The sequence below is a fragment of the Tyto alba genome, unplaced genomic scaffold, assembly GCF_018691265.1.
Source record: "Tyto alba isolate M040663 unplaced genomic scaffold, T.alba_DEE_v4.0 Super-Scaffold_13, whole genome shotgun sequence".
Classification (NCBI taxonomy): domain Eukaryota; kingdom Metazoa; phylum Chordata; class Aves; order Strigiformes; family Tytonidae; genus Tyto; species Tyto alba.
In genome coordinates this window covers 36,516,635-36,542,942 of record NW_024881275.1, presented here as the reverse complement: position 1 = coordinate 36,542,942, position 26,308 = coordinate 36,516,635, and the positions used below count along the sequence as shown (strand labels likewise).

At 38.2% G+C, this 26,308-nt stretch overlaps 1 protein-coding gene across 10 annotated transcripts in view; it reads right to left on the bottom strand.

Annotated features, from left to right (window-relative positions):
* The window catches only part of AOPEP (aminopeptidase O (putative)), a 204,888-nt gene that overhangs the window by 146,433 nt on the left and 32,147 nt on the right, over positions 1-26,308 (bottom strand). For all 10 annotated transcript variants that reach the window (XM_032981857.2, XM_032981858.2, XM_042788116.1 and 7 more), the window contains 2 exons: positions 23,751-23,907; positions 19,373-19,621 (listed from right to left, as the gene is read on the bottom strand). In XM_032981857.2, the coding sequence (XP_032837748.1) occupies positions 19,373-19,621; positions 23,751-23,907 (406 nt within the window). The remainder of the gene's footprint in view (positions 1-19,372; positions 19,622-23,750; positions 23,908-26,308) is intronic.

The window sequence follows — 26,308 nt, the reverse complement described above, 5'->3', positions numbered from 1 at the left end:
CAGAGCCTAACATCTGGACAGAAGTATGTCGTGGTTTAGGCCTGATTGACAGCCAACCACAATGCAGCACCTCTCTCTCCCTTCCCCTCCGGCAATGAGAAGGGACAGAGAGCCAGGCTTGGGGTTCAAGATAGGACTGGGATGGGGGAAAATCCCCCTTTTATGATCACGAGCAAAAGGCAGACTCGTTAGGGGAAGAAAAAAAACCATACATTTATTACAGACACTAACAACACATAACAGAGTAGGACAGTGAGAAGCATTGCCACATCTTGAGAACATCTTCCCCCCACCCCTCCCTTCTTCCTGGGTTCAGCTCTGGTCCCGATATCTCTACCTCCTCCCCCAGTGGCGCAGGGGCAGGGAATGGGGGGTGCAGTCAGTGCTGCCACTTCCTTCATCTTCGGTGAGGGGAGTGTCCGAAACTTGTTACCCCCTGCTCCATCGTGGTCCCCCTCTCACAGGAGACAGTCCTCCACAAACTTTCTCTGACTTGAATTCCTCCCATGGGCCGCAGCGTTCCCCACACTGCTCTGTCATGGGTCACTAACTTCCTCCGACTGGATTCTCTCCCACGGCTGCAGCCCTTCCCGAGCTGCTCCGGCGTGGGACACCCCCGCATGCTGCAATCCTCCCAGCACTGAATTACAGCAGCGGGGCTGCCTTTTTCCATGAGACCCCGGCCTTCTTCGGGCACAGAACCTTGATCAGCTGAGCAGGAACAACAGGCTGTAAATCAATGTCTGCTCCACCGTAGATCTCCATGGGTGGCAGGGGGGGCCGCCCGGCCGTCTCACCACAGGATACAGGAGGGTCTCTGCTCCGGCACACCTCCCCCCTCCTTTCTTCCTCCGTTCCTCCACTGACCTTGGTGTTCATGCAGCTGCAGCAACTCCTCCTCACAAGTCCGACTGCCCGTCACCACGTCCCTTCTTAAATACATTATCGCAGAGGCGCAGCCGATTGGCTCAGTTTTGGTGCAGAGGTGGAGCTGACTTGGAGCTGGGGGAGCTTCGAGAAGCTTCTCACAGGGGGCCACCCCGATAGCCCCCTCCTCTGCCACCAAAAAACTCCACCACTCACTCAACCCAGGACAAAGTATCACGGTGCCAGAGTGTTGGACAGACTTCTTGGACGCACATATTCTGGTGCTCAAGTGTGATAGTGAGTGAGTGAAACCTACTTCATTTCAGGCTTTATTTTAGATAAAATCACCTTTCTCAACTATAAGATCTTCCTATGGGTATTTGCTACATTGTTACTATGCACAATAGTACAGTTAAACTTTATTCCACATAGTTTGCATTCAAACTACTTAGTGCAGTTTGACAGAGAGTTTATTGCTACAGAGATAGAATGGTTATTCCTACATTGGTGTTTTCGCTTGGACCAACGGTATATTTTTATAGCAAATCCCCCAGTTATTCACACTTACATTTCCAAACTGGTTCAGCAATCAGGGAGATTTTGGTGCAGGCAACCTGGATTATTTCTAGAGGAAGATAGAGAGGAATTCCAGCTAGAATATGAGAATAAAGAGGAATTCTCTAGGTAGAGAGGAATTCCAGTTGTGCACCATTTCACCCCAACAGGAACGTAAGGGTATGAAAAAAATAAGCAGTCATCTGAACAGCTTCAATGCTTATGAAGGGATATTTAGCTCAGGGAACCAGACTAAATCAAGTACAAAGTGCATCTCCCTGACTGTAGAGTCTCTAGACATAGGGGTCTCCATACTGACTACTTCAACCTATTCATCCACTATAATGGCACTATAATACCTGTTAACACAGTAAATGGCAATAAAAAAATAGTGTGGGGTTTATAAAACCACTTTCTGTCTACTTTTTATTTTGCTTTATTTTTTCTTTCAAGCAGAAATACAAATACATATCCAGAAGCATTTGTAGAGTTACTGACTTGTATCTCTAAGCATGCTGATATCTAAACTAGAAATTAGCTCAGCACTGTGTGGTTGTAAACCTGTTTATTACATTTAGCTTTTGAGTCTGATTTCAATGCAGAAGAGGGACATGATACCTCCTATCTGGACTGACTTAAAGAAGCCAATTATATGAACTTACTTAGCTCAACTAAATTTTTCAGGTTTACAGGCCTCCATGACAAAACATTCGTGACTTAAGTCAGCATCTATAGAGTTCATTTCAAGCAAAAGGTCCAAGGCACTATTAACTACATCCCTTCCTGGCTTATTACAGGCAAAAAATCAAAAGAGAAGGCCAGCCAATCCCCTCAACACACACACTCTAAAAATAACAGTGATGGATTGTAAGATCTTTCCACAGTTGCTGAACCCAGGGTTTCTTATAGAATCTACCAAAAATGTGTACTTTGCTGAAAATGTAATACTGCCTAAGCTGTTCTTAGCAGTTCTGCCATCCACCAGACCTGGCAGAATTTTTCATCTGAAAATAAAAAACTTTCTTGCAGAAGGTGTGGTAAACCACCTGAATGCTTACCTCCAAACATTCCTGCTCAAACCAAAGAAGTGGAAGACTGTTTTATATTAAAGAAAGATACATTGTATGGTACTACAGTGGTATGTAAAGTAGCTGGAAGTGATACACAGTGGAAGGAAGCCAGAAAGAAGGCAAAATGATGTTCCTTGGCAAAACCGGTCCGAAGCTGCCAGTGTCTGATGGTGGCAGTGTTGAAAAATGAGTTCTCCTTTCTTAGCCAAACAGCAGCAGCAGCTTACTGAAGGTCATAATCACTGCTCAGCAGTGGATTCAATAGCAAATTTAACTAGTCAGCACTGAGATGTCAGAACAGTAGTACTCGCCAAACAGACTGGATTAACTATTCTAAAAGCACAGAACATGTGATGGATGAAAATGATGCCTTTTGACGCATGCTGGAGTGTCCCAAAGATTATGGTCCAAACTCAGAATTGCAAAGGGCCCCTAGAAGAGCTTGCAGCCCGTTGCTGCTGAAGTTAGGGGAAAACCTCAGACATAACATAGCAAGGGAATGTCAGAGCTTTGCTTAGACAACTAACAATGGAGAGTTTTGGCTATTCCCTCTGAACAAAAGTAACTGAAATTTGACCTAGGCCCTTGTGAAGCCCCGTGCTAGCAGATGTGTGGACTGAACAGAGAGAGAAACAGATTAGCAAAACGTCAAAATGAAAAGGATCGCTCTAAGGTGAAATAAGGTGCTGAGCACTGTGAACTTAATAAAACTGTCCTTCAGGGATGAAGTCTCCCAACTGACAGAATGTTATGACAGCAAAGAAATAAAAATAGAAAGTACAGGAAGTATAGGATCTAAGCCATTAAGCAGAGGAAGACTTAACTGAATGGTCATGATCAAAGCTAGTACTAAATCACAACATATACGAGAAAAAGAGACTTAACTATACAATAGTGTAGAGTTAGAGGGGGTGAATGTTACAAAAGTGAAAAATTAGACTTGCAGCAGCTGAAAGAAGCGGGACAAAAAAATCCCAAGTACCAATGCTATTAAAAAAGACAACTTCAGACATATTTTCAAAGAGGATGAGGATAAATAAGACCAAAAGATAAACTGAGGGCTAGGAAGATACAGTTACCTTGGTCAGAGGCAATGAGCGTATCATAAATTACTTGCAGAGGGTCTCAAAAAAACAAACAAACATCAATAAAATCCCAACTGTGCTGAGAAAGGCATTCCTGCCTCTGAATCCATATAAAGTGAGAGCTTTTGCCACCAGATTTTATTTATGTAAGAATTTACTGGAGAAATCGCATATTTTGGGGAACAGAAACTAGCCCTAAAGCACTGTAAAACTGTAAGATCCAAATCGTCACTGCAAAGGAGTGTAGTGGTGAAGGCCTAATCTAACCCATATCCAACCACTTAGTACTCAATAAGAAAAAACTATTAAGAACATAACAATGATCTTGCAAGTTCTGCTGGTGGCCATGGAAGAGGAATTATTCTTAATGACCAATAAATGATTCCACTAATTATAGAAGATGGCTGTGATGAGTTGGCTTTTTTCCTACCAGAGGATGTGTCAATATGAATACTGGTACTACAAACAAGCAAAGTATTTATTTGGGAAGGCCTGTGGAGAAATGTGGAAGGAACACATGGTTACAAGAAAAATGATTAATTGCAGAGAAAGATCTAATCTTCACCACTTCATAGTCTGTGTTCTAAATGTTCTGTCTCGATTATTTTGATTTTATGCTATTTTTTCTTTTAATTTTTATTTCTCCCCAAGCTTTCTGGAAGGAAAAAAAAAAAAAATCTCTAATATCTGTTCCAGAGTAAATAATTCACTATTTGTATTTCAAAAGATCCAAAAGCCTTTGTGTGTTGCTCACTTTAAATTACCTGACAATCACACTTCTGGAAAAACACCAAAATCAGCAGAAACAGTTCAACTCATGTCCTATGAGAAACATAAATCTTATGTGGAGTTCTCCTTCTGTTTGTAAACATTGTGTGGTCCTTCCACTTGTTTAATGATCAAGTTAGACTTGAATTTCCTGGTTATTAAAGCTTCTATTCTGAATTTTACTTTGGAGAAGGAAAAGGAAGAATATTAAAAATAGGCTGGTTTAGCACCAGTTCACAGGAAATCCATTCAAACAAGACCTTCTAGCAGATGTGAGAATAAACATCAGATTAGTGCAAAAATACATATAAGGACTCCAAAAGACTTGTTTCACAGTTCTGGGCAGATTTTTGGTCTTATTCTTAATAAAAAGAACTTTTAGGTCAGTTTGTTTAAAAACACCCTCGGAACAGTACACAAACTATTACTAAAAACAATAAAAAAAGACTCCAAGAAATAGCAAAAGCAAGCAACATAGTATTGGTTTCCTTGCAATAGGTTCTGAACATGCTCATCTCCCTTGTCCAGTATTTACTTCAGTCACTACAGAATGCCACCAAGGACTCTTAGATCCCTAAAGAGCAATCACAACATGCAAACATTTCCCAATAAAGGCAACAAAGTACTAGCCTCACCTTGAGGTCTACAGGAATTATACACTTACACAATGAAAAAACGTAAGTTTGAAGTTTGGCAAGTTTCAGAAAACAAGTACTGCTGTGGTCTTCACTTTGTAAGACCAAAAGGAAAAGCGCTCCATGGGAGTTGTTTGACATGGCTATGTGGTCCCTGCCCTAATTAGATACTTTTGGAAGATCTACTCCTTTACTGTGGCTTTTAGTCACTATACAAAATTAAAATAGTAACAGACAGAAATAATATTCACAAAGTGGTACTGCAGCAACATTTATCCTTCACTGGTGTCAAATACACAGTTTGAGAGCTCAGAAAGAAATTTGCTATTTTTCACTAAGCCATGCAAAACACACTTACCGATCTGGTTGTACTTGAAAGATGTTCACAGGCTACAACATTTTTAAGTTTGTTCTTTCACAGGTTCCTATGTCATTACTCATTTCTATTGATTTTCCTTCATGTTATCACTGCTCAGCTAATAATTTATCTGTTCTCCTTCACAATATCTTTATCTATTTCACAACTATGCCTGTGCCTTCCTCTACAACTTCCTCTACCTCCTGGTAGTTTCTATACCCCTGCAGCCAAAAACAAGTGAAAGTCAGCACTTTGGCCTCTGCTAAAACATTAAATTAAATGCACTCAGAATACAGTCTATGCATAGAACTGCCTGGCAGAAGGCACCTCAGTATAGATGCACATAGCTACTGTGAATACCGCAGGCAGTCGATGCTTGTTAGGACTGACATCACATGCCAAGTCTCCCTGTTTTCTGGCTGAGAAGCAGTGAGACACAGCACAATATATACTGCAATCAAGATAAGGAGAAGCAGTAAAAGTGTAATCTCTATGATTTTTTTCTCCTCCCATCTTTTTCTTCCATGTGTAAAAAGCAGTGCTACAAATCACTCGCCTTGCAGAAGAAATAGGCAGGCAGTCTTTACATAGCCTTTCACTCCCCCCACCCCATCCCAAGGATGCTTGGAACTGACAGATGTAGTACAAAACCCCATTTCTATTCCTTGTTTTTTTTTTTGATAGGCCAAAAGGGCTCAAGGAAAAGAAGTTTAATTGATGTGTTCATAGAAAGTGACTTTGTGCACAACTGACTAGGGGCTCAACAGACTAAAACTGTCTAAAGCACAGATAGAAGAGTGAATTTCTTCCTCTCCAAGAGTCCCAGAAGTTTTAGATAAATTACAGGAGAAAGCCGTCATCAGGATCTGCTTTATATGTACCAAGCTCTAAACTCTCAGGCAACTACCTGGTTACTGAAGTTGTAATTGTAATTGCAAAACCAAACTGCTTCCTTGGACACGTTATTTGAAAAACTGAATCAAAAATACCAGCAAATTTAAAATAAATTAAATCACAAACCATGTGTCATGGGTGTGGGGAAGGAATGGAATTTGCACTTACTTAGCAACAAAAAGTTGTAGAATACTTGTGGTTTAGACTACTTTTACATTATTACCATTTAATTATATATTCTAAAATAGATAAATGGCCTTTGGCTCATGGCTTCATCGTTCTTCCAGCACCACACATGGGCACTCATTGTAGGATTGAAGAAGGGAGAGGGTGGAAGGAGGGGTTTGGTTGATTGTTTGTTTGGTTTTTTTTTTTTTTGGAGGGATTACATCACCAGAAAAATAAGACAACTTAGAAAAATAGTCATGATAGACACCTTTACACCTAGCCAATAATGAAATGTCCCATATCATAATTCTACTGCACCTAAAATGATTTCTCAGTGGAACAGGAAACCAGAAAAGAAGTTAAGAAATACATCTCTTCATTCAACCAAACCAACATGTAAAATCAACATTAGATGAGAAAAATTAGTATCAGAACCTAGGAAAAAAACAACCACCACTCCCATTCACAATGGCTGATACGCAATATTCTCTTGAACTGTGGAAGGCATTTCCAAAAGCTTAACCACATTCTGAAACAATTTCTAAACAAGTGAATAAGATCTGTCTTACTGCCATACTGCAAAAACATTCAATATAAGATGACACCACAGGCTATAATACTAATATTAGAATCCTCTGTCAGGATATTAGATTCTCTGTTACTGAAGATCCCATCCCCTACCTTTCAGTATTTTTAATGTACTGAAAATTCTCCATGTGAAATTTGCATTTTCCAGGATTAGAGATAATGATAAAAATGCTTCCAGTGTTTTTAAAAAGGGAAAAAAAGTAGTACTACACATTATTCCAATTGAAGACTGATTTTTGTTAGTATTAGCAGGCCAGAAGTTTGGAGTATGTGTTTCAAACTTGGCAGATAGCTGGTACTTACTATTACAAAAATAAAAGGTTGGAAAGGCTGGTGCAATGTTAGAACACTGGGCTCGGGTCCAGATGACATGGACTCAGTTCTTTACTTGATTTTGGCATGGGATGGGGGAGGAAAGGGGAATTAGAAAATTGTATGTTTCTTTGAAAGATTCTCCTTTAACATCTTACAGACACCAATTAACTACCTGTAAAATAAGAATACATTCCTACTACTTACCTGGATCTTCTGGAAACAAAATACTGTAATTGTTGAAAGGCTCTCAAAATACCATGGTAACATAAATGAGCCATACAAGTAACATGGAGGGGGAGGTGTCATTTGTCACTGAACATAGAAACCAAAGCAGTAGCACAGGTAAAAGCAACAAAGTCTTGGAATCTCAGAAAAAAATCAAGTTTGAAGGGACCTCTTTTTACCATCTCCTGGGATGGAGGTTCCACAAGCTCCCTGAACTACCTGTTTCAATGCTTAATCACAATCATGGTGAAAACTCTTTTCCTTACATCTAGTCTGAATTTCATCACTGCAACTTGCAAATGTTGCCTCATATATCTTCCCAGTGCATCTCTGAGAGGACCATGACTTTGTCTTTTCTGTAATCAGTCTGAATTTCATCACTGCAACTTGCAAATGTTGCCTCATATATCTTCCCAGTGCATCTCTGAGAGGACCATGACTTTGTCTTTTCTGTAATCACACCTTCAGGTAGCAGGAGCTAGCAATTCTGTTAGTCTTGTCTTTTCCCAGGCTAAGCAAATCTAGCTCTCAGGGCCTCTTCTCATACAACATATCCTCCTGCCTGCTAATAATCTTAGTGACTGCCTGATGGACTGTCCAGTTTGTCAGTATCTCTGTCATAATAGGCAGCCCAAAACATGGCACAGTGTAGTGTCCCAAGTGTAGAGAAGACTGACGCCCTACGTTAGGCGTGGGTGGGTGAGTGGAGCACAAGCAAACCAAAATTGCCTGCCCAACTGTCTGTGACTATCTGAAAAGGTTCCCTGGCCAGAAGCAAAAGATGGAGCTCAGAATGGATTGCTTTACTCTCAAGGAGTACTGAATTTGGTAGAGTCTTTGCTCAGTAACATCACTGTTTTGTGGGAACATGAACTCTCCTAGAGTCCTCTGATGTAGTCAACAGCAAGTACTCAAACTACAACTCATATAAGAAAAGGGTTAGGTATCCTTAAATTAGTCTTGTAAGGAAAGTTCTGTACAGAGGAACATGATGTAGCACTGGGACTACCTACTAAAATTCTACTTTATCTTCATTCTCTTCTGGTCTACAAATTTTCTCACACATTCCTTCCTATCTCAAATCCCAATCTTTACTAGCATCTTTTATCTTCCTTTCTCTTTAGCAAAAAAAAAAAAAAAAAAAAAAGACAGACAAGGAAAACAAAGCCATCAATTTGTTTGCATACTCTTGGTGTTTGTTTAAACCAAAGCTGAAGCAAAAAACCTGACATTAGCACCTGGCAACCGGTGTCATACGTAAAGCAGTTCATGGATTTAATGCTTTCTATGCACTTCCTTTTGCTTTGGGCATCACTGGCCTTGCAGTCTGCATTTAAAATCTAAAACCTATTACCTGATTCAGGTTCTTCCCAGATGGGGCTGGTAAATTGCAGACAACTAGTCTGCAATTTTTACTGATTATGATAGTCAGAGACTATGAAGGTTTTGCAAACCTGGTATGGCAAATCAGATCAGAGATAACTGCATGACAGAAGTCTGTAGCTGTTCTGAACACTGCCTTTCTTTTGGCCCTTTTCAAATTAAGCTGAGGATTTCAAAACAATTGGCCACAATATTAAGTACCTTCTTTCTTATCCCTTACTGCAAATACAATGCAAAATCTCTGCATTTACAAGCACTCTACTATTTATATGACTCAAAAACTCAAAGGAAACATTGTAATATTGATGATTATGAATACAATATTAGACAGTAGACAGACTATTTTACTATTGATCTGCAACAAAAAAATCTTTTTCCACCATCTTATTCAGCTCTGTTGGTAGGAAAAAAAAAAGTTGAGAGGTAGAGATAAAGTAGGATATAGAGGAGAACTCATTCTGAAAATTAGTTTCAAAATCTCAAAACCAGTGTTCAATAATGACAGTTAATCACTATTTTAATCTCCCCATATTCTGTCTCTCTATACACAGGTCATTTTTGAGGGAAAAGAATACTTTTACTTTCTAAATGCTTTGCAACTCATACAACAAAAAAAAATTCATTAGTGTTACCTACATACATATATGAACATATATGAAGGGCAAGCATGGATATATATGATTAGGTATACATATATAATCTGCATAACATGTAACAAATATAATATGCATAAACACATGCCTGCCTCTCATATATGTGTGTACAATACACACACACATACACGCACTCTTCCTGAGACAAACCATCTTATGCCAGATTTAAGCTGGGAACAAGTCTTCACAGACAGTTATAAACCACTGAAACACAAGTTTATGTTGGAAATGCTTAGGCACCCTTAACTGTGATGCAAGTAGGCTCTGATGCTAGTAGGCTCTGCAATAATTTCAGTCCTAGAATTTAATAACATGCAGTTACTATTACAGTAGCATCAAAAGGGGCCCATTAACTCTCCAGTTACTACAAGAAGAAATGACATTTTTTATGTAGCTAAGGCCAAGAGTTGGGAGGGAAAGAAGAGGGAATCACTTCATGTTCCAAATGGGACATCTTATGAGGTTTATTCTAGACAATGTAATGTTTATTTTCCTCATTTGAAGTAAGTGAATTTCTGTACAAGTGCCAATTTTAAGAATATTTAAAAAAGATAAGTATTTTTGAGTGCTTTTCTAATCACACTGCAGGTCCTACCCCTTTAATAAACTCAGATACAAGTTTCACTGGCCAAGAGACCTTTTAACAATTCATGTGCCATACAGCAAGAGCAGCAAGTGATTTTTAAATTCCTAAAACCATATTCCTTATTCATCTCATAAAATTACAAGTGGTAACTATTTAAAGTTGCATATTTGAAGCACAACTAAATTCAGATGTCCTAAAACATGCCTTTTTATCCTAATTTTGGTCAGTAATCAGTGACTGAGATGTTATCTCCTTGTGGTACTATCCAAGAAGTGAAGCATCTTAAGACAGGTAAATATTGTACCTTGTCTTCTAAAAGCAGTAAGAAAGCTCTATAGAAAACTACCAGAAATGCAAAAGAACCCCCCCGATACTGCAGAATACACATCTGGCTTGTTTATTAATACATCCTACAGCTGAGGCTCACTGTAGGCGTTTATTATAAGGAAGGACATGTTTCAGAACTCCAGATGAGAACTGGGTGTTAGTGGCAGGGGTTGTAGAGTGAGTCCTTTCTGTTTTGAAACACATAGTTTGCACATACAAAGCTGGATGATTAGGTTTATGTCCTCTAAAGTGGCCCAAAGGCAGGACAATGGGTTTCAGAGACTTATCATCATCTTTATCATCATCAGTGATATTCAAGCATAACAGTTTTACCATTGTTTTACCACTTTTGCCATTTTTTACTGGTTTGGTATATTTACCATTTTACCATATTTTTCAAAAAAAAAGAGGAGCAAATAGTACTTTTCTCAGTTTACCTACTAAGATTTGGTGATAGTCGCTTTGTAGATTACAAAGGTCTTCATGTTAGTCTTTCTACCAGATGGCATAGCAAATGCATGACTGAAACACAGAGGTCTCATCAGAGATAGCTGTGATGCAATACTGCAAACTCAGCTTCTACACTTCTGCTTCCATGAAGAGATAGCAATCTTACACCTGAAAAGCAAGGAAGTCATGACTGACAGACTGATATAACACACAGGCAACAAGATCATATATGGATCTGGCTGGGTCCTGATGAGTGTCTGTTGAGGACCTATGAGTGGTCCAGCACAGACTGCTGATGGTACCAGTAAGTATGGCTCGAATTTGGTTTCAATTCAAAATTTAGTTTCAGAGAATGGAATTTACATTACTGTAAAGCTTTTTCAATCCACCTTAAACTGTAGTAGTTGCTTCCACAGTTTTAGGAGGCTACTATTTTGTTTTCTGCTGTTGCTACTGGAAGGAAAACAACATACACTCTTGCACACATGTTACATTGAGATATCTCACTGAAGCAAAAGGACACATCACCTGAACTGTGGTGGTTACAAAAAACATTTGAATAATCTCCCTTTAGGGATTCAGTGTAAATGCAGCTATTGTTGTGGCACTGTAAGAAAGATGGTGAAAGAACTAAAAGTCAATTTTTATTATTCATAGCCTCAAATGCTATTTCGTCAACCCGTCAGATTGTGAAACACAAGCCTAACAGGAAAAAAAAAAAAAAATCAAAAGCAACTTGTGTATGTTGGGTTTTAAGTGTGTATTAGTGCATAGCATCTTTTGCATGATCAAGCACAAAAAAAGAAGTGCATGGTTTTCAGATGGCTGGGTGCCAGCCATTGGGAAAAAAACAAAACAAAACAAAACATCATACTTAAGATATGCATATATCCCAACAAATTAAAGAAACAAGTCTTCCCCTATCACAGTCTCTCATCTTATACTTAAAATGTGTAGTTGCCAGAACAACAACTGCCTTTTATTTTTAAGATGTTACACGACATCATGCAAAACAATTTGCCTGTTAAGTGGTGGGAGGAAATAAACAGTCAATAATAACAAAAAAATTATTTGCAGCAGGTAATTTTTACATCCCACTTTGTCAAAGTGCTAAACCTTTAATTTTCTCTTTTCTCAGTGTGCTGCAGCAGTCAAAAATAATCGGTGTCAGTGAAGATACCAATACAAATCCACAGTACCTGGCTTAAGAAGCTACCTTATACAAAACTTGAAGCGTTTCTTAAAAAGAAGCAGCCATTTTATTTTCCAGTGCTATTCAAAGCACATGAAGGCTTATTTGCCAAGTTAAAATTAATCTCTATTTTGTAAGTACTTATTTTCAAGAAAATAAAGAGAAAAAAAGAGGTATCGAAGGTAAGAAATCTCTTTGCTTTATTAATCCTTTAAGAGTAAATCTGAAGGAGAAGAAGGATAATCTTGTAATAATAATTTTATTTCTGATATTTGATTAAAGTAATAATATTTCTCTGAATGTAGCAATTTTATAAAATGATGAAAAATAAATTTTACCTTCCATCAAGAAATGAACTTGTTTTATTCTCTTTGCAGGTTTACATTCAAAAGAACAATCTATTCAGAGTTAATAGACCAATAAGGCAGATCAGCACATTAGTAAGGAAATACATTGTGCCCGCAGTACTCCAAATCCTGTTCTGATTCCAAAATAACAATTGAATGAAGGACTGTGATCACACTGGTAGCAAATTACATGTCAGGGTCCAGTCCAGAGTTGGAAAATGTTCTTAGTGTCTAAATACCACCAGGTTCATATGCATGTGTTGTACAGACACTTACTCTGACTTACTGCTACCACAGCTCAGACTACAACCAGGATGAATTTTTAATAGCTTTATTTTCTAGAAATAGTAAAGCAGTGCTTCAGCAAAAGTAAAAATTACTAAGTTGCTGCCCCATCAGTACATTAATATTAGTTTCATTAAAATTGTAATTAAATTCTATAATACTAAAAACTGAATCCAAATTCCTAGGACAGTGATAAATTGAAGTGAAATATAATGAACTAAATGTTTAAATGGCTAGAATACAGATCCAAGGTCTCTTTGAATTCAAAACTGATTATAGGTTATAGACTGTATAGCCTACAGTGAATTTTGAGTATTATGTCATCCAGGACTGACTACCTTTCTGGGATTAAGAACAAAACCAACATTTTAAATAGATACTCAACTTTTTATCTCTTTCAAAAAATCTCCCCAACTAATATCACATTTTCCCCTCTTCATTCCTCAAGGCAAATCTCTGGAGCCCCTTTGCTAAGCATACGTGTACTGAACTATTTTTTACAGCAGCATTGCAACAGAGTGTGTGAGGCTAGCAAACACGCCAAATAGCTACTAGAACAGCTACTATTCATAAGGAATCTCATATAAATTGAAGTGAATCTCTGCATTTATAACTCTCTATGGCAGTCTCTGTACTATAGACAACATGGATTTCATAGGTAATTTCCATAATATGAAAATAAACCATGTTTACTTATTTGTGTGTGATTTACAAAATACATAATTTTCCAAACAAAAAAATGCCAACTAAAAAAACTGCCTCTGGAAAAAAAAAATCAGTAATTTGCATCCCTTATTAAAGAACTCAGCATAGGTGGTCATCAAAAACAGGAGAGAAAAACAGAACCTAGGATTAAAAAAACAGTTTATGCTCAATCCTCTTTTAGCACTTCTGTTTGCATTGACGAATGGATTTCATGGTATCTTCAGCCAAATATCCTGCACGATTTTTCATCTTAGAAGCACAAGAAGGACTGATATGATTTCTCCCTATGTAGACTCCACTATGGACTTCAAGATCCAAATTCTATTTAAAAAAAACACTGGATGTATACCAAAGCACCACTACTTGCAAATACTTCCAGGAAGTCTGAACTCAACACCTTTTACTTTTTCTTTAAATCCAAATCACATTAAAGACATTTGCATCATTAAGTCAAACTTCACTTATGCTTAACCAAGACATGATCCTGGCAACAAATACACTAAGATACAAGTACGGCTTTTGAACAAAAAGAAACAGACATTTGTATGTAAATTTGAGGGCATGCAAACCCATTTGCAGGATCAGGAATTAAAATCTCAGGCAATTTTCAGTCTCTCATATGAAAAAAAAATCCAAAGAAAAAGCACCTCACACACAAGCAGGCAAGTATGCAGTGTTCAAGTAGAGATTCTCCACTATATAATGAATCAAAAATAAGTTTTAAAAAAAAATAAGTTTTTCTTTCTCCAGACATCATACTTTTACTTTTCACTTTATTTTTTTTTACATGGTTATTGCTGTCTGGATAGCCACCTAGTGATATGTAAAAAATAGGCTAAGGAGAGTTCATGTTTAAGTATTACTCTTTCAAGTATTTTGTCAAATTAACACAACTGAAGATGTTCTACAAAGAAGTTTATACAAACGTGTACACTCACAAAAGGCTTCTACAGTTGAGGCAAACAGTCAATCACAGTTCTGCAAGATGAACAATACTAAAGACTGACATTTAGGTTTGGCACTTGGATGTTTTCCAATAGTCCTGGCTGATTTTACTATAGACTTATCAGTTGTCATCGGAATACTAAAGATGCACAAACCAAAGAGACTGATTGGGCTCCTGCCCCTGCCCCTTCCCTCCTTCTTTTTGTTTGTTTCTCTCTTCTCTTCTCTTCGCTTCTCCCTTTTTAATTTAAAAAGTTAACAACCTTAGTGACATGGCCTGGAAAGACTCAAGAGTTCTGCTGATATACCATGTTTTGAAGAAAGGGATGTTCTTTTCTCTTAAAATACCAAAGACCATTTACATGAGAGAAGAGTGAATAAGATCTTTATAAATAGGAATTGAAAGCTGGGTTGCTAAATCCATATTTAGACAGCTATATGAATTGACCTGATTTACAAATATGCCAAGCATCCTCTGTGTTTCTGTCATCAAACACCATTTGGGTTTCAAGGGTGTCCAGCATACTTAAAAACGAGGCCACTAGTTTTAGAGCCTAAATAGTATTCAAATAACCTAACATAGAGATCCTGTTTTGGAAATGTCAGTGTCTTGCTCAGAAGTTCTTCCGTTCCACTTACTTGCTAGTTCTGCTGGGTAAAATTGCTGTAAGAACAGCCAAACTAGGTAAGATCAGAGGTCCATCTATCCCGTTATTCCATTTTCAGCAGTTACTAGTATAGGGTGTTCAAGGAAAAACTAAGAGCATGGTACATTCCAAGGGACACTTTTCTCATCATATTCTTCCAGCTCCCAGCACCATTTGGTATGACTAGTCAAGTTATTGACATATAGTGCTCGGCAAAGAATTTTTCCTTGTGCTGGCACTTACTACAACACTAGTACATCTAAAGTACATTAATTCAAACAGAAAAAGAAGTAAGAAGTAATCTTTCTTAGTTATTTAAACTATGCATGCTGGAAACAAAAAGCTTTGAAGACCATTGTTTTAAAAAAAGTACCTCAACTCAATGGAAACAAAGGCTTACAACCCCCAGGAGAGTAAAATAAATATCAGCATATTTGCTGTGGAGAAGTTGGTAAGCAGTTTCTAAAGCCACAGAAACACGAGATTGGTGTGGCTATGAAAGGTGCTCAATGGTTATCAAGGAAAAAATTACTTCCATGGGGAAAGTAGAAAGAAAAAAAAAAAAGAGGACTTATGCAATTAAACACTGCAAGAAAAGAAGAGAAATTAAGGTCTCAAGCACAGGCTCAGGTGACATAAACAATTAAAAGTCTCTGTATTCGAAAGAATGCTTTTCCTCAGGGAATGGAAAAGAACAAGGAATTCAGAGCCTATCCAGGTTTTGCCAAAAGGAAAGGAAATTGAGTTGTAGGTGAGTGGGAAGAGATTTTGAAACACTAGGTTTTCAAATATGATCAACAAAACTGGTCTCGAAATTAACTAATTTGAAGAGCATGAGCAACCAGGGAACATACACAAACCCTATGTTTTTATTTGAGGTCTTTCAGCCAGCTTTGCTTGGGTAACTAGTGGCTCATATGAGAACATCTGCAACTGTGAAATAACTGCTACTTAAATGCCAGTGGGGTTGACAATTCCTCAAGGAGTAGCACATCATCATCAACAGCACCAAAACATGGTGCTAATTTCATCTCCTGCTTTTTTCCGCTTAGCTCTCTGAGCACATGAATGATGTGCACCGTTCAGAGTAGCGTGAGGTCAGGGATTTCTTCCCTGAACAATCTAATTAGGAGCTCTAGAGTCTTCACAGTCTGTCACATTTCCCTACTCTGTTCCCTCTCTGCTCCTTTCCCTTCTGCTAGTGAGAGAACTTAAAGTCAGATAATTAAGTGCTTTTAGGTGTTCATGAAACTCTCAAAATTCTACAGAAAGCACTGAATTTCTGGCTTGTAAACTATTTACATTTGGTCCACAATGCTTTATTCATTTAATTTATGCACAGTTTAATATAACATCACCAGCAAAGACATGTAAGCCGAGTTCTTCTTGTATAGGCATAAATTTGGGAGAATCTATACTGAATCACTTGGAATTAAAATACTGTAAAATGAAGAGAGAGTGCAAAATTAAATACTCCAGCTTCAAAGATCTGCAGGAAGAAAAAGGGGATGATTGCAATTATTATATAAAGTCAAGGCCCTGTTTCCATACAGAAGTCCATAACGAATTAAAAAACACAAGAAGGGATGTACAGAAAACACAAGTTAAATGAATATACTTTCAACTAGAGGTTTTTTCTCATAAAGCATCTGTCAGATTTTCAGAGAAGTGGAGCTGACCCACAGTAGCGGCTACTAGAATAGACAGCTTAAAATGCCTAATTAGGTCACGCTATGCAAGAACTATCATCATTTCATACAGGTCTAAAATGTTGGGGAAACATCCCCCTTAAGTAAAGGGAAGTATTTTGGGATATAAAAAACACAGTAAGTATTGGCTAATGAGGAACAGACAAAGAAACGTGCCAAATGCTGTAAAGCCCTGATACTTCAGATAATGACTGAAATTTATGACTGCTTCCTTCCCTGGCACACAGGAGTACAATTAGAATTCTCAAAACAACAGCCCCTTTGTGCTGGCATGCTGTGTTATGTTTATACTGCTACAGATAGGCTAGAAGATAAAATATAAATACTACAGCACCCTTTTTAACTCAAGATAATAGCTAACTTTTTTTTTAATGTGGGTTTGGACATGGTTTTGCACATAGCTTATTCTTAACTGAAGTAATTTAGGTATTATCATTGCATGCATAGGAATTAACCATTTAAGTAGCTTGCTATATACATAGAAGCCTCTATTTGAAAAATCACACAAAACAAGAACAAACGAGCTATTATGAGTCACTTAATAATTGCCTTTGCTGTCCAAATACAGCTTGACATTTAAACAGCTTAAATTATTCCTTTATTTCAATTTTGAAAAATTTCAATGTGCTTGGCTTGATGAAATGTTGAATGAAAAAGCATCAGGAAGTATGCATGCCCTTTCTTTCATCTGTTACTTACGTCCAATGATACGGATCACTTGGAACTGAAAGTGGCTAGAAACACAGGGAAATAAAAGCATAGGTTTTTCCCATCTCCTTCACAAAGAAAGCACAATTACAATATTCTAAACTTGCAGTCTGGACTCAGATAAACACAGATGGTTTTGTAACAGAACACCCTGCAGGCATCTTTTCCCTATAAATTCTGGGAAAGGTACATTGAGGAGAAGCTCTGACAACTTCCCAAAGAGCAGTAGCATATGAACAACTGAATCTTGAAGATCTCTCCTACTGTGTGATGTCATTTTGGCCTAGATATATCTCTCCCCTTTCTCTTTAATTTTGTGTGCATCTTGCTCTTCATGGTTCTACTGATCACTGCTCTTATCACACAGCTAAGTAAAATGGCCAGTTTCTTCCTCAATTACAGTAATGATCCATAAGGACCTGTGTCAACCTTTCAGTACTGTGCCTCTGAAGTCAGAGGAAATTGCTAAGCAGCTCTACCAATTTCATATGGCTTCAAGAACATGGTACACAACATCACACTTACCTCCAAATTAAACCACTATGCAAACCATCAGAGAATAGTCTGTGGTAGGTGCCCAAAGCAGCCAGGGCTTGTGTAAATTCCTTGATGCTTCCATTTAGGAGTTCACTGAGCGGAGAGCTATCATTGAAAACTCAATAGCCAGTACAATATATCTACTAAGCAACAAGGCTTATATGACAGAGAAGGATAGCTGAATGCTTGACTTTTTAATTTTATAGATCTTTATAAAAACAAAAGAAAGTAAACTTATAGTAAAAACTATAGAATATTATTACAAGCCAGCATAATTTTATACTTTTATCCCTAAGGAGGATTGCAAGAGGAAAGCTGTAGAAAAATATATACGTAAATAAGAAACTAAACATGTAGCATGAAACAAAATGGTTCCTTATTTGATTAATTATACAGTTTGTAAAAAGAAATAAACTTCTGGTTCATCTAAGCACTTGGACTGGCAATTTGTGCAGTTTGTTGAAGTTGCTTCAGATATCAAACCTACTCGACAACTACCCCAAGAGCTCCAAAATACAAAACCAACAGTCTGGGAATACACCTTCCCTTTCAGTCCTCATCCTTCTAACAGACCTTTGCCTTTAATTCTTCCCTTGGATGTTTTGTCCATCTGCCTAAATGAATTCATTCTACTGTTGGCACTAGGCAAACAGTAAATAAAAACAGGGTTTCATTTTCTGCTATTAACAAACACTATCTTATTACTAACTTAAAAATATATGTATTTTAAAGAAAAATTAAAAGCTGATGGGGAATTTCAATTGCTAGTCATTGCCTTACAGCTGATAGAGCTAAAATTCTATTGTCATTGCACAACCGGAAATTATACTGTAAAAAACAAAAATATTTAATTAAGTTTTTATTCTCTACAATTCCATAAAAACTTGATGATATAATCCTTACAGTTTGCCTTATTCAGCTTCCAAAGACCAATGTTTGACTAGAAATTCATAAATCACAAAAGTCTTATGAATAAACTCTAGATCTGGATTTTAACATGCTTTTGTTCTGTCAAGACATAATGGTAAAATCAATGCCAAAAGAAAACATGACAAAATGATAGCAGCATCAAGTATTTAAATGAATAGAACCAATAAAAGAACTTAAGTTTGGCAAATGAGAAAATTCAGACACACATGTCTAATGAGCTTGTATTTTCCTTCTCTGAGCTCTGTAAAACTAAAATTAAAGATCATAGCACAAAGGATACAAACAAATCTACCCACATGAAGCCACAACTAGAGATTTAAGTTTGGGTTAAGGAAAATAGCAGAGCAACTTTATATTGATAACAATTTGGCACTGTTAACCAGCTGATAAAAAGGAGTCTAACAAAATACAGGTGATGAGACACTGAGAAGTTTGTTTACCTGGCCATTCCCAGGCTGGAAAAGTTGGAAGGAACTATCAAAACATCAAGCCTGGAAAAGGGGTGGGTACCCAGTGTGGTGTAAGCAGCTGAGAGACACTGAGGAATTAGCTGAAGCAAATGTTCTTCACAGCGTTCCATAAGGCACCAGGGAGCAAAGACTCTGTAAGGAATGACTGCCTGCAACCTGGCATCAGGATTTTGGAAACGGCATGGATATTCCACATGACCACAGATTTCTTCATGCCATCTGAAAAAAAAAAAAGAGAGAAAAACATAGTTTAATGTGATACCAGAAATATGCACAACATAGTATGCCAAGATGAGGATATTCTCTGGATATCAGAATGGCAGTTAGTCCACATAAAACCAACTCATTTGTATTCTCACACTGTTAACACATGTGTAGCAAAGTGAAGACACTCATATGTCCGAGTATAACTCATAAAGTTACTCATAACTGAAAAAAAACAGACTATCCAAACCTTGGTTTTATAATAGATACGGATCAAATGAACAAGTACTCAAAATGTACATAAAGAAAACTAAGTAACAATACAAGAATACTTATTTATTCAGAATTCCTATACAAACTTCACTACAAAAATAAAATTTCATACATATTAACACACACACATATTAAGTGCAATTAGCATGAAATTGCAAGGGGGCTTTCTTCTGTTGTTTTTACTAAAATTCTCCAGAACTTTTACAGATTTTTCAGATTTCTTTTTTTTTTTTTTTCATTACTGAAAAACAACAGTAGATATCAATTCAGATTTATCACTGTAGACATTTGAAAATATCACCTTAGGATCAAGATTAATTGACATTACTTTTCCAGGATATTCAGAGCTATAGCTGGGAGGAAGGAGGGGTAAAGCAAATCCTTCCTAACCATTGAGTCATATACCTTTTCACAATAATTTATCTGCCCAAATAGACTCGTATCTAAGCAGAAATCAGCTTCATGTTTTCACCTGCTAGTCTGTCTTCTGTACAGCGCAGAGCCTCTCCTTGGTTTGCGAGTTCAACTTAAGGAAGCTGGTTCTCCTCTGCCTGGACAGGCAAAGCACTTATTTGCACCTCGCATCACCCAAAGCATGTATATTTGAAAGATCATGCTTCAGGTGAGTGCTGAGAAAGAAAACAAAACGGTAACACCTAGAAAAGGACTACATTTTGTGGAAGTGCCAACACTTTAACACCTTACATAACTCTCTCTGTGAAAGAAGTGGACTCTAAGCTATTCCATTGATTACATATGCAAAGAAACTACATCCATGATGATACAATTTTTTTCCAAGGGTTGTCTAACCCAGTATATTTCTGCTCTAAAGCAATGTCACTTTGTATTTAATTACCAGAGTTGAGATTAGGCAAGAACATGACAGCTCATACTCTATCTCTTGTAAAAGTTGCCAAATGCTTAATGACCAAAAGGAAATAGATCTATTTAACACCCTAGTTCCATTTAACATTTTATTTGCTACAGTCTCCTTATGTCAAACTCACTGGCACCTGGACATAAATTACATCACACGTATCAACAACTTCTTTCAGAAAGCCTTCTTTTTCCTGCTGCCCAGGAATTTATCGCCACTATTTTACCTGAGACACTACTTTAACATGTTTGTCTATCCATTTCACACCCTTTCTAGAAATGCCTGCTACTGTGCATTAACACTGGCTTGGTTACCTAGTCTTAATGACTAAAATATGTAACAAGCTTCTCTTGTGCAAATTCACAAAGATTAACTGGATATAACTGCAAGAGCAAATTTTTAAAGACATGGATTTTTATGTCATAAGTAACTGCAAAATAAACTTGTACACTTAAGCTCTCCTGTCTATGCTTAAGAGACACCACACTTGAAGAGGATTTTTTCTTTTTTTTTTTTTTTTGTTATTTTTTTTTATGAAATTCACTTATTAGTTCTGTTTCTTCCACTGTCACTAAACTGCTGCAGATACAACACACTGCCTGTGCAAATTAACTCATGCAATGACCATCCCACTGATTAAAACTTAACTATTTTTTGCTAAAAAAATATTTCCATTTTTTCAGAACTTTTACAAAAAATGGAAACTTTCATTTATTCTATCAACACTCTGTCAGAATAATCTTTTGCACCAAATCAATAAAAACTCCAGTTACTGAACATGCCGTACATTAGAGAGGAATAAATAGTGAACACCTAGAGCATATTTCTGTAGAGGCAGTCATATTATAAACAGGTAATTAGTAGAGGAATAAACACGAAACAATTTCTAGAAGCTTATCAAACCTATAAACTATTTTAAAGATTAAATAGGCATGTCTTACTGATCTTAGGTAAATAAAAAAAAATCCTATTCTCAAGATTTATTAGAAATTTTTTAAACGAAAATTAGTGAAGCTGCAAGCCATTGGAATCCTTTCATTTTAAATTCCAATATGAAATCTCTATTAGGTCCTCAAGTCCTGAAGTCTCACTAGCTTTACCAAAATGGTAAGGACTTCCACTGTCTTAATATTAACACACTATTAGCCCAAAACAGCTGTCTAAAATGCAAGTATTGTTTTGGCTAAGTTTCTAATTGCATAACAGAAAAAATACTTACAGCCTGACTAACTTGATCTCCTCCTACAACTAAACAACATTTTTTCTTGACATGGGAAAAGCAGTGGATATTATTTGCTTGGACTTCAGCAGAACATTCATCACAGTTTCCCACAGCCTTCTCCTGGACAAACTGGCAAGATACAGACTGGATGGATGGTTTGAGAGATGGGTGGGAAATTGACTCACAGGCCACTCTCAGAGAATGGTGATCAACTGTTTTTACTTAGGTTGGCAGCCTGTCACGAGTCCCCCAGGGATTGATGCTGGGCCCCACACCATTCAACACCTTCACAAATGTCCTGGATGATGGGATTGAAAGCTTCCTCACCAGGTTTGCTGATGGTGAGATGATGGTGAGGTGAACATGTTGGAAGGGAGAGCCATCTTACAGAAAGACCCAGACAGGCTGGAAGAGTGGGCTGGCAAGAACAGTGTGGAGTTCCACGCAGACAAGTGCAAAGTCCTGAATTTGGGATGACATAGCCAAAGAGCTCAGCAGAGGCCAGGATCTGTGTGTCTGGGCAGCAGACTTGCTGAAAGGGACCCAGGATTCCTGGGGGACAGGCAGTTGAACATGAGTCATCAGTGCACCACTGCAGCAAAGAAGGCAGATTGGATCCTGGGCTGCATCCACAGAAGCATTACTAGCAGAGATGGAGACATGAACATCCCGCTCTGCTCAGTGCTTGTCGGACTGCACCTGGAGTAACTATGACCAGTTCTGGTCCACACAATTAAAGAAAGACTCAGACAAACTGAAGAAGGCCTGACAGAGGGCCTCGAATATGATCAAAGATCTGGAGAACCTGCCCCATGAGGAAAAACTGAAGGAGACAGGCCTTTCTGAATGCAAGAAGAGAATGCAAGAAGAGAATGCAAGGCTCAGGGGGACCTCTTCACAGTGTTCCAGTACTTAAAGGGTATCTACAAAGGGCACAGAGACTCTCTCTTCACAAGGATCCACATGGAGAAGACAAGGGGCAGTGTGTGCTAGATAACCTCATCTAAGCTCCCCTCCCCATGAAAGATTGGATCGGACAATCTTTCAAGGTCCTTCCAACCTGGGCTGTTCTGTGATTCTGTGACTCTGTGAATTTGAAAGGCTGAGAGTAATATGCAAGGAAATCAAGTGTCATATCGAAATATCCAAAATAATTACATTTCTGTGGGTTTGGTGAAAGTCAGGTAAGTAGCCACTGCAAGTACTACGCAACAGGGTATTTTTTTATTGAAAAGAATCATTGGTGCAACTTTATTTTATTGGACCTCTACAACAGATCTTTCATGTACCCAGTCAGTACACATCACTCCATACAAACCACTGGATGGGCCAGCTCTATCTCTGCGATGGGACTGGACAGGAAGAAAAAAAATGAGTGAGTAAGCAATACTGTAGAAGGGGGCATTAGGTATCCAAAATGGACCAAGTCTAGTGACATGAAACATCTTCTAGGTAGGCACTGTAAGAAACAAGGAAAGACATGGTATTGATGTGGCAGGGCATTAAGAGACACAGAACATTAGATGCAAATCCAGAGGACACTGGGGTTTATTAACCCTATTGCTCACTAAGCAGCTTGTTTTCACATAAGAACCACACCCTTGTCCATGAAATAATGCCTTTGGAATTATTTTCCTGTCAAGATTTTTCTGTTCAGATTAAACAAGTTCTATTTTGATTCCTGTGCTAATATGACTCATTTTCACATTCCACAAAGTAAATTAAAATGCTACCCGTGTACATAATTTTTCAACAGCATTTGAAACACAAACCTGAAGTCAGCTTGTGAAGATGGCAAGGAAAACTCAATGTTTGCCTGGATAGCAGCTGTGAAGGACTGCTGTTTAACTTCCTGCCAGCACCCTACAGCAATAGTGAAGGTAGATGCTGGCATTGGCATAGTCACATAGTAGTACCAGCTCAAGATACCTGTGAATGAAAAGAACATTTGTACAGCCTCATCAGTCACAGCGCACATTCAGTACTTGACATTTTTATGTAGCTGAGATTTTGGTCCATACCTCCCACCTTATATCCCGGTATTTTTGTTGAGGAAAGAAAAAATAATTTCACTCAGACATGTAAGAGCAGTCAAATGTAACCACTATGGAATCAGTACTGTTTACTTACACCTGCACCATTCCTCTATCTGCTGATGTCTTTATCTATCTATCTAAATCACCTGTAAGTGTGATCCTATTAATGTAACTTAACATGATTGTACTGTTACTGCCCAAGATTTGCATTAGATGTGAAATCTAACAGCACCTTCAGACACACACATACACACACACACACAAAGATTAAAATCTAACTCTTTTAAGCCTGGACCAATCACTTTATGGTTCTGTCTTAACTGCATTATTTCACTGGACAGTACAAAGCTGAGAGGCAAGTTCTAACAAACAACACTAGTGCTTGTGAATTGGACCTGGCAATCTGAGACACATGATGCGCCAACCAGGCAGTGAGAAATCAAAGCTTAGAACCACATGAGTTAGTGCCTCAATCAACGATTTGATCATGATAATCCAGGAGCTGCTAAAACAAGGTTAGAGAGTCAATTGGAAGGTAAAAAGATGGTGAGTCTTATCATTATGGGAACACAGTGCTGGAAGACAAGGAGTATGGTATAGGATGACTGTAACTTTGAACACATTTGGATAAACTGGAGGATGCTTTAGGACAGCATACTTTTAATTAATCTAAATGTTGCTTAGGTTTTTTGTTTGTCCCTTTAAAAAGGGTACAGCTTAAGGGTCACATTCATGTACTCATTTATGGTCACAAATACAGTTACTACACCATACTGATAGGTCAATTACTCTTGGAAGGATCCTAGCATGAATTACAACCTGCTGAATCATGTGCAAATAACTGTAGCTGTGGCAACTGTGGAAACATACACACTTTGGTTATTTTAAGAGAACATTAACAGTTGTTCTTTTGCAATAGTATTCTGACCAGGGCTATGGAATGCTAAAATGAAAAAAAAACCAAAACAATCCAGTAGAGGCCACAAGACATAACAGAAAGGAAAAAACTGCAGCAAAGCATCTCTGGGTTTCCTACCTTAATGACCACAGAAAGTCAAGCTATCCAAATGAAGGACAAGCAAAAAAATCAACAAATTTTCCATCTACTATTTAGTATAACAAAACTATACTGTTTGTGAAGTCTTCTAAGAGGCAAATAAAGCTTCTGCCCCTTACATGCACAAGCAACCACTTACACTCCCTCACTCCAATCCACTTCTGCAACATTCACCACTACTATTAAAAACATTTTGTCTGTATTGTCAGGAATAAATATACTACTCCTGCAATTTTCCTAACCTCCTGTCAGTATGCGAGCAGAATGAACTTACTTGCTCCAAACATGGTAGGAACCAAGAGAATAACTGTTTTGCCAACTTCCTCCTCACTTTTTTTTTTTTTAATAAACTTACCAAGGCTACAAATGAGCCACGGCAAGCAAATACCACCTTGAGAGAAAGAGGTTACCCAGGACAGCAACAACTTATTGTTTTGAAATACCAAACACCTGATGTAGAGATTCATTGATATAAACTGTGCTAGAGGCCCAAGCCTGCACACACTGAAGTTAATAGCAGCTTTATCGCTGGCTTCCATGCATTTTCTGACTGTACAACACCCTTGTCTCTAAATTGGAGAGACGTGGATTTGACAGATGGGCCACTTGCTGGAACTGGCTGCATGGTCGCAGTCGAAGAGTTGCGGTCAACAGCTCAATGTCCAAGTGGACAGCAGTGATGACTGGTGTCCCTCAGGGGTGGGTGATGGGGCCAGTGCTGTATAATGTATTTGTTAGGGACATGGACAGTGGGATTGAGTGCACCCTCAGCTAGTTTGCCAATGACACCAAGCTTTGTTGTGTGGTCAACATGCTGGAGGGAGGGGGATACTATCCAGAGGGACCTTGACCAGCCTGAGAAGTGGGCCTGTGCAAAGGTCATGAAGTTCAACAAGGCCAAATACAAGGTCCTGCACATGGGTTGGTGCAATCCCAAGCACAAATACAGGCTGGGTGAGGACTGGATGGAGAACAGCCCTGCAGAGGAGGACTTGGGGGTAACAGTGGATGGAAAACAGACTATGAACCAGCAATGTGCACTCGCAGCCCAGAAAGCCAACTGGGCTGCATCAAGAGAAGAGTGGCCAGCAGGTCGAGGAAAGTGATTCTCCCCTTGTGTTCCGCTCTCATAAGACCTTACCTGCAGTACTGCGTCCAGATCTGGGAGCCCCAACATAAGAAGGACATAGACCTGTTTGAAAAGGTCCAGATCTGGGAGCCCCAACATAAGAAGGAC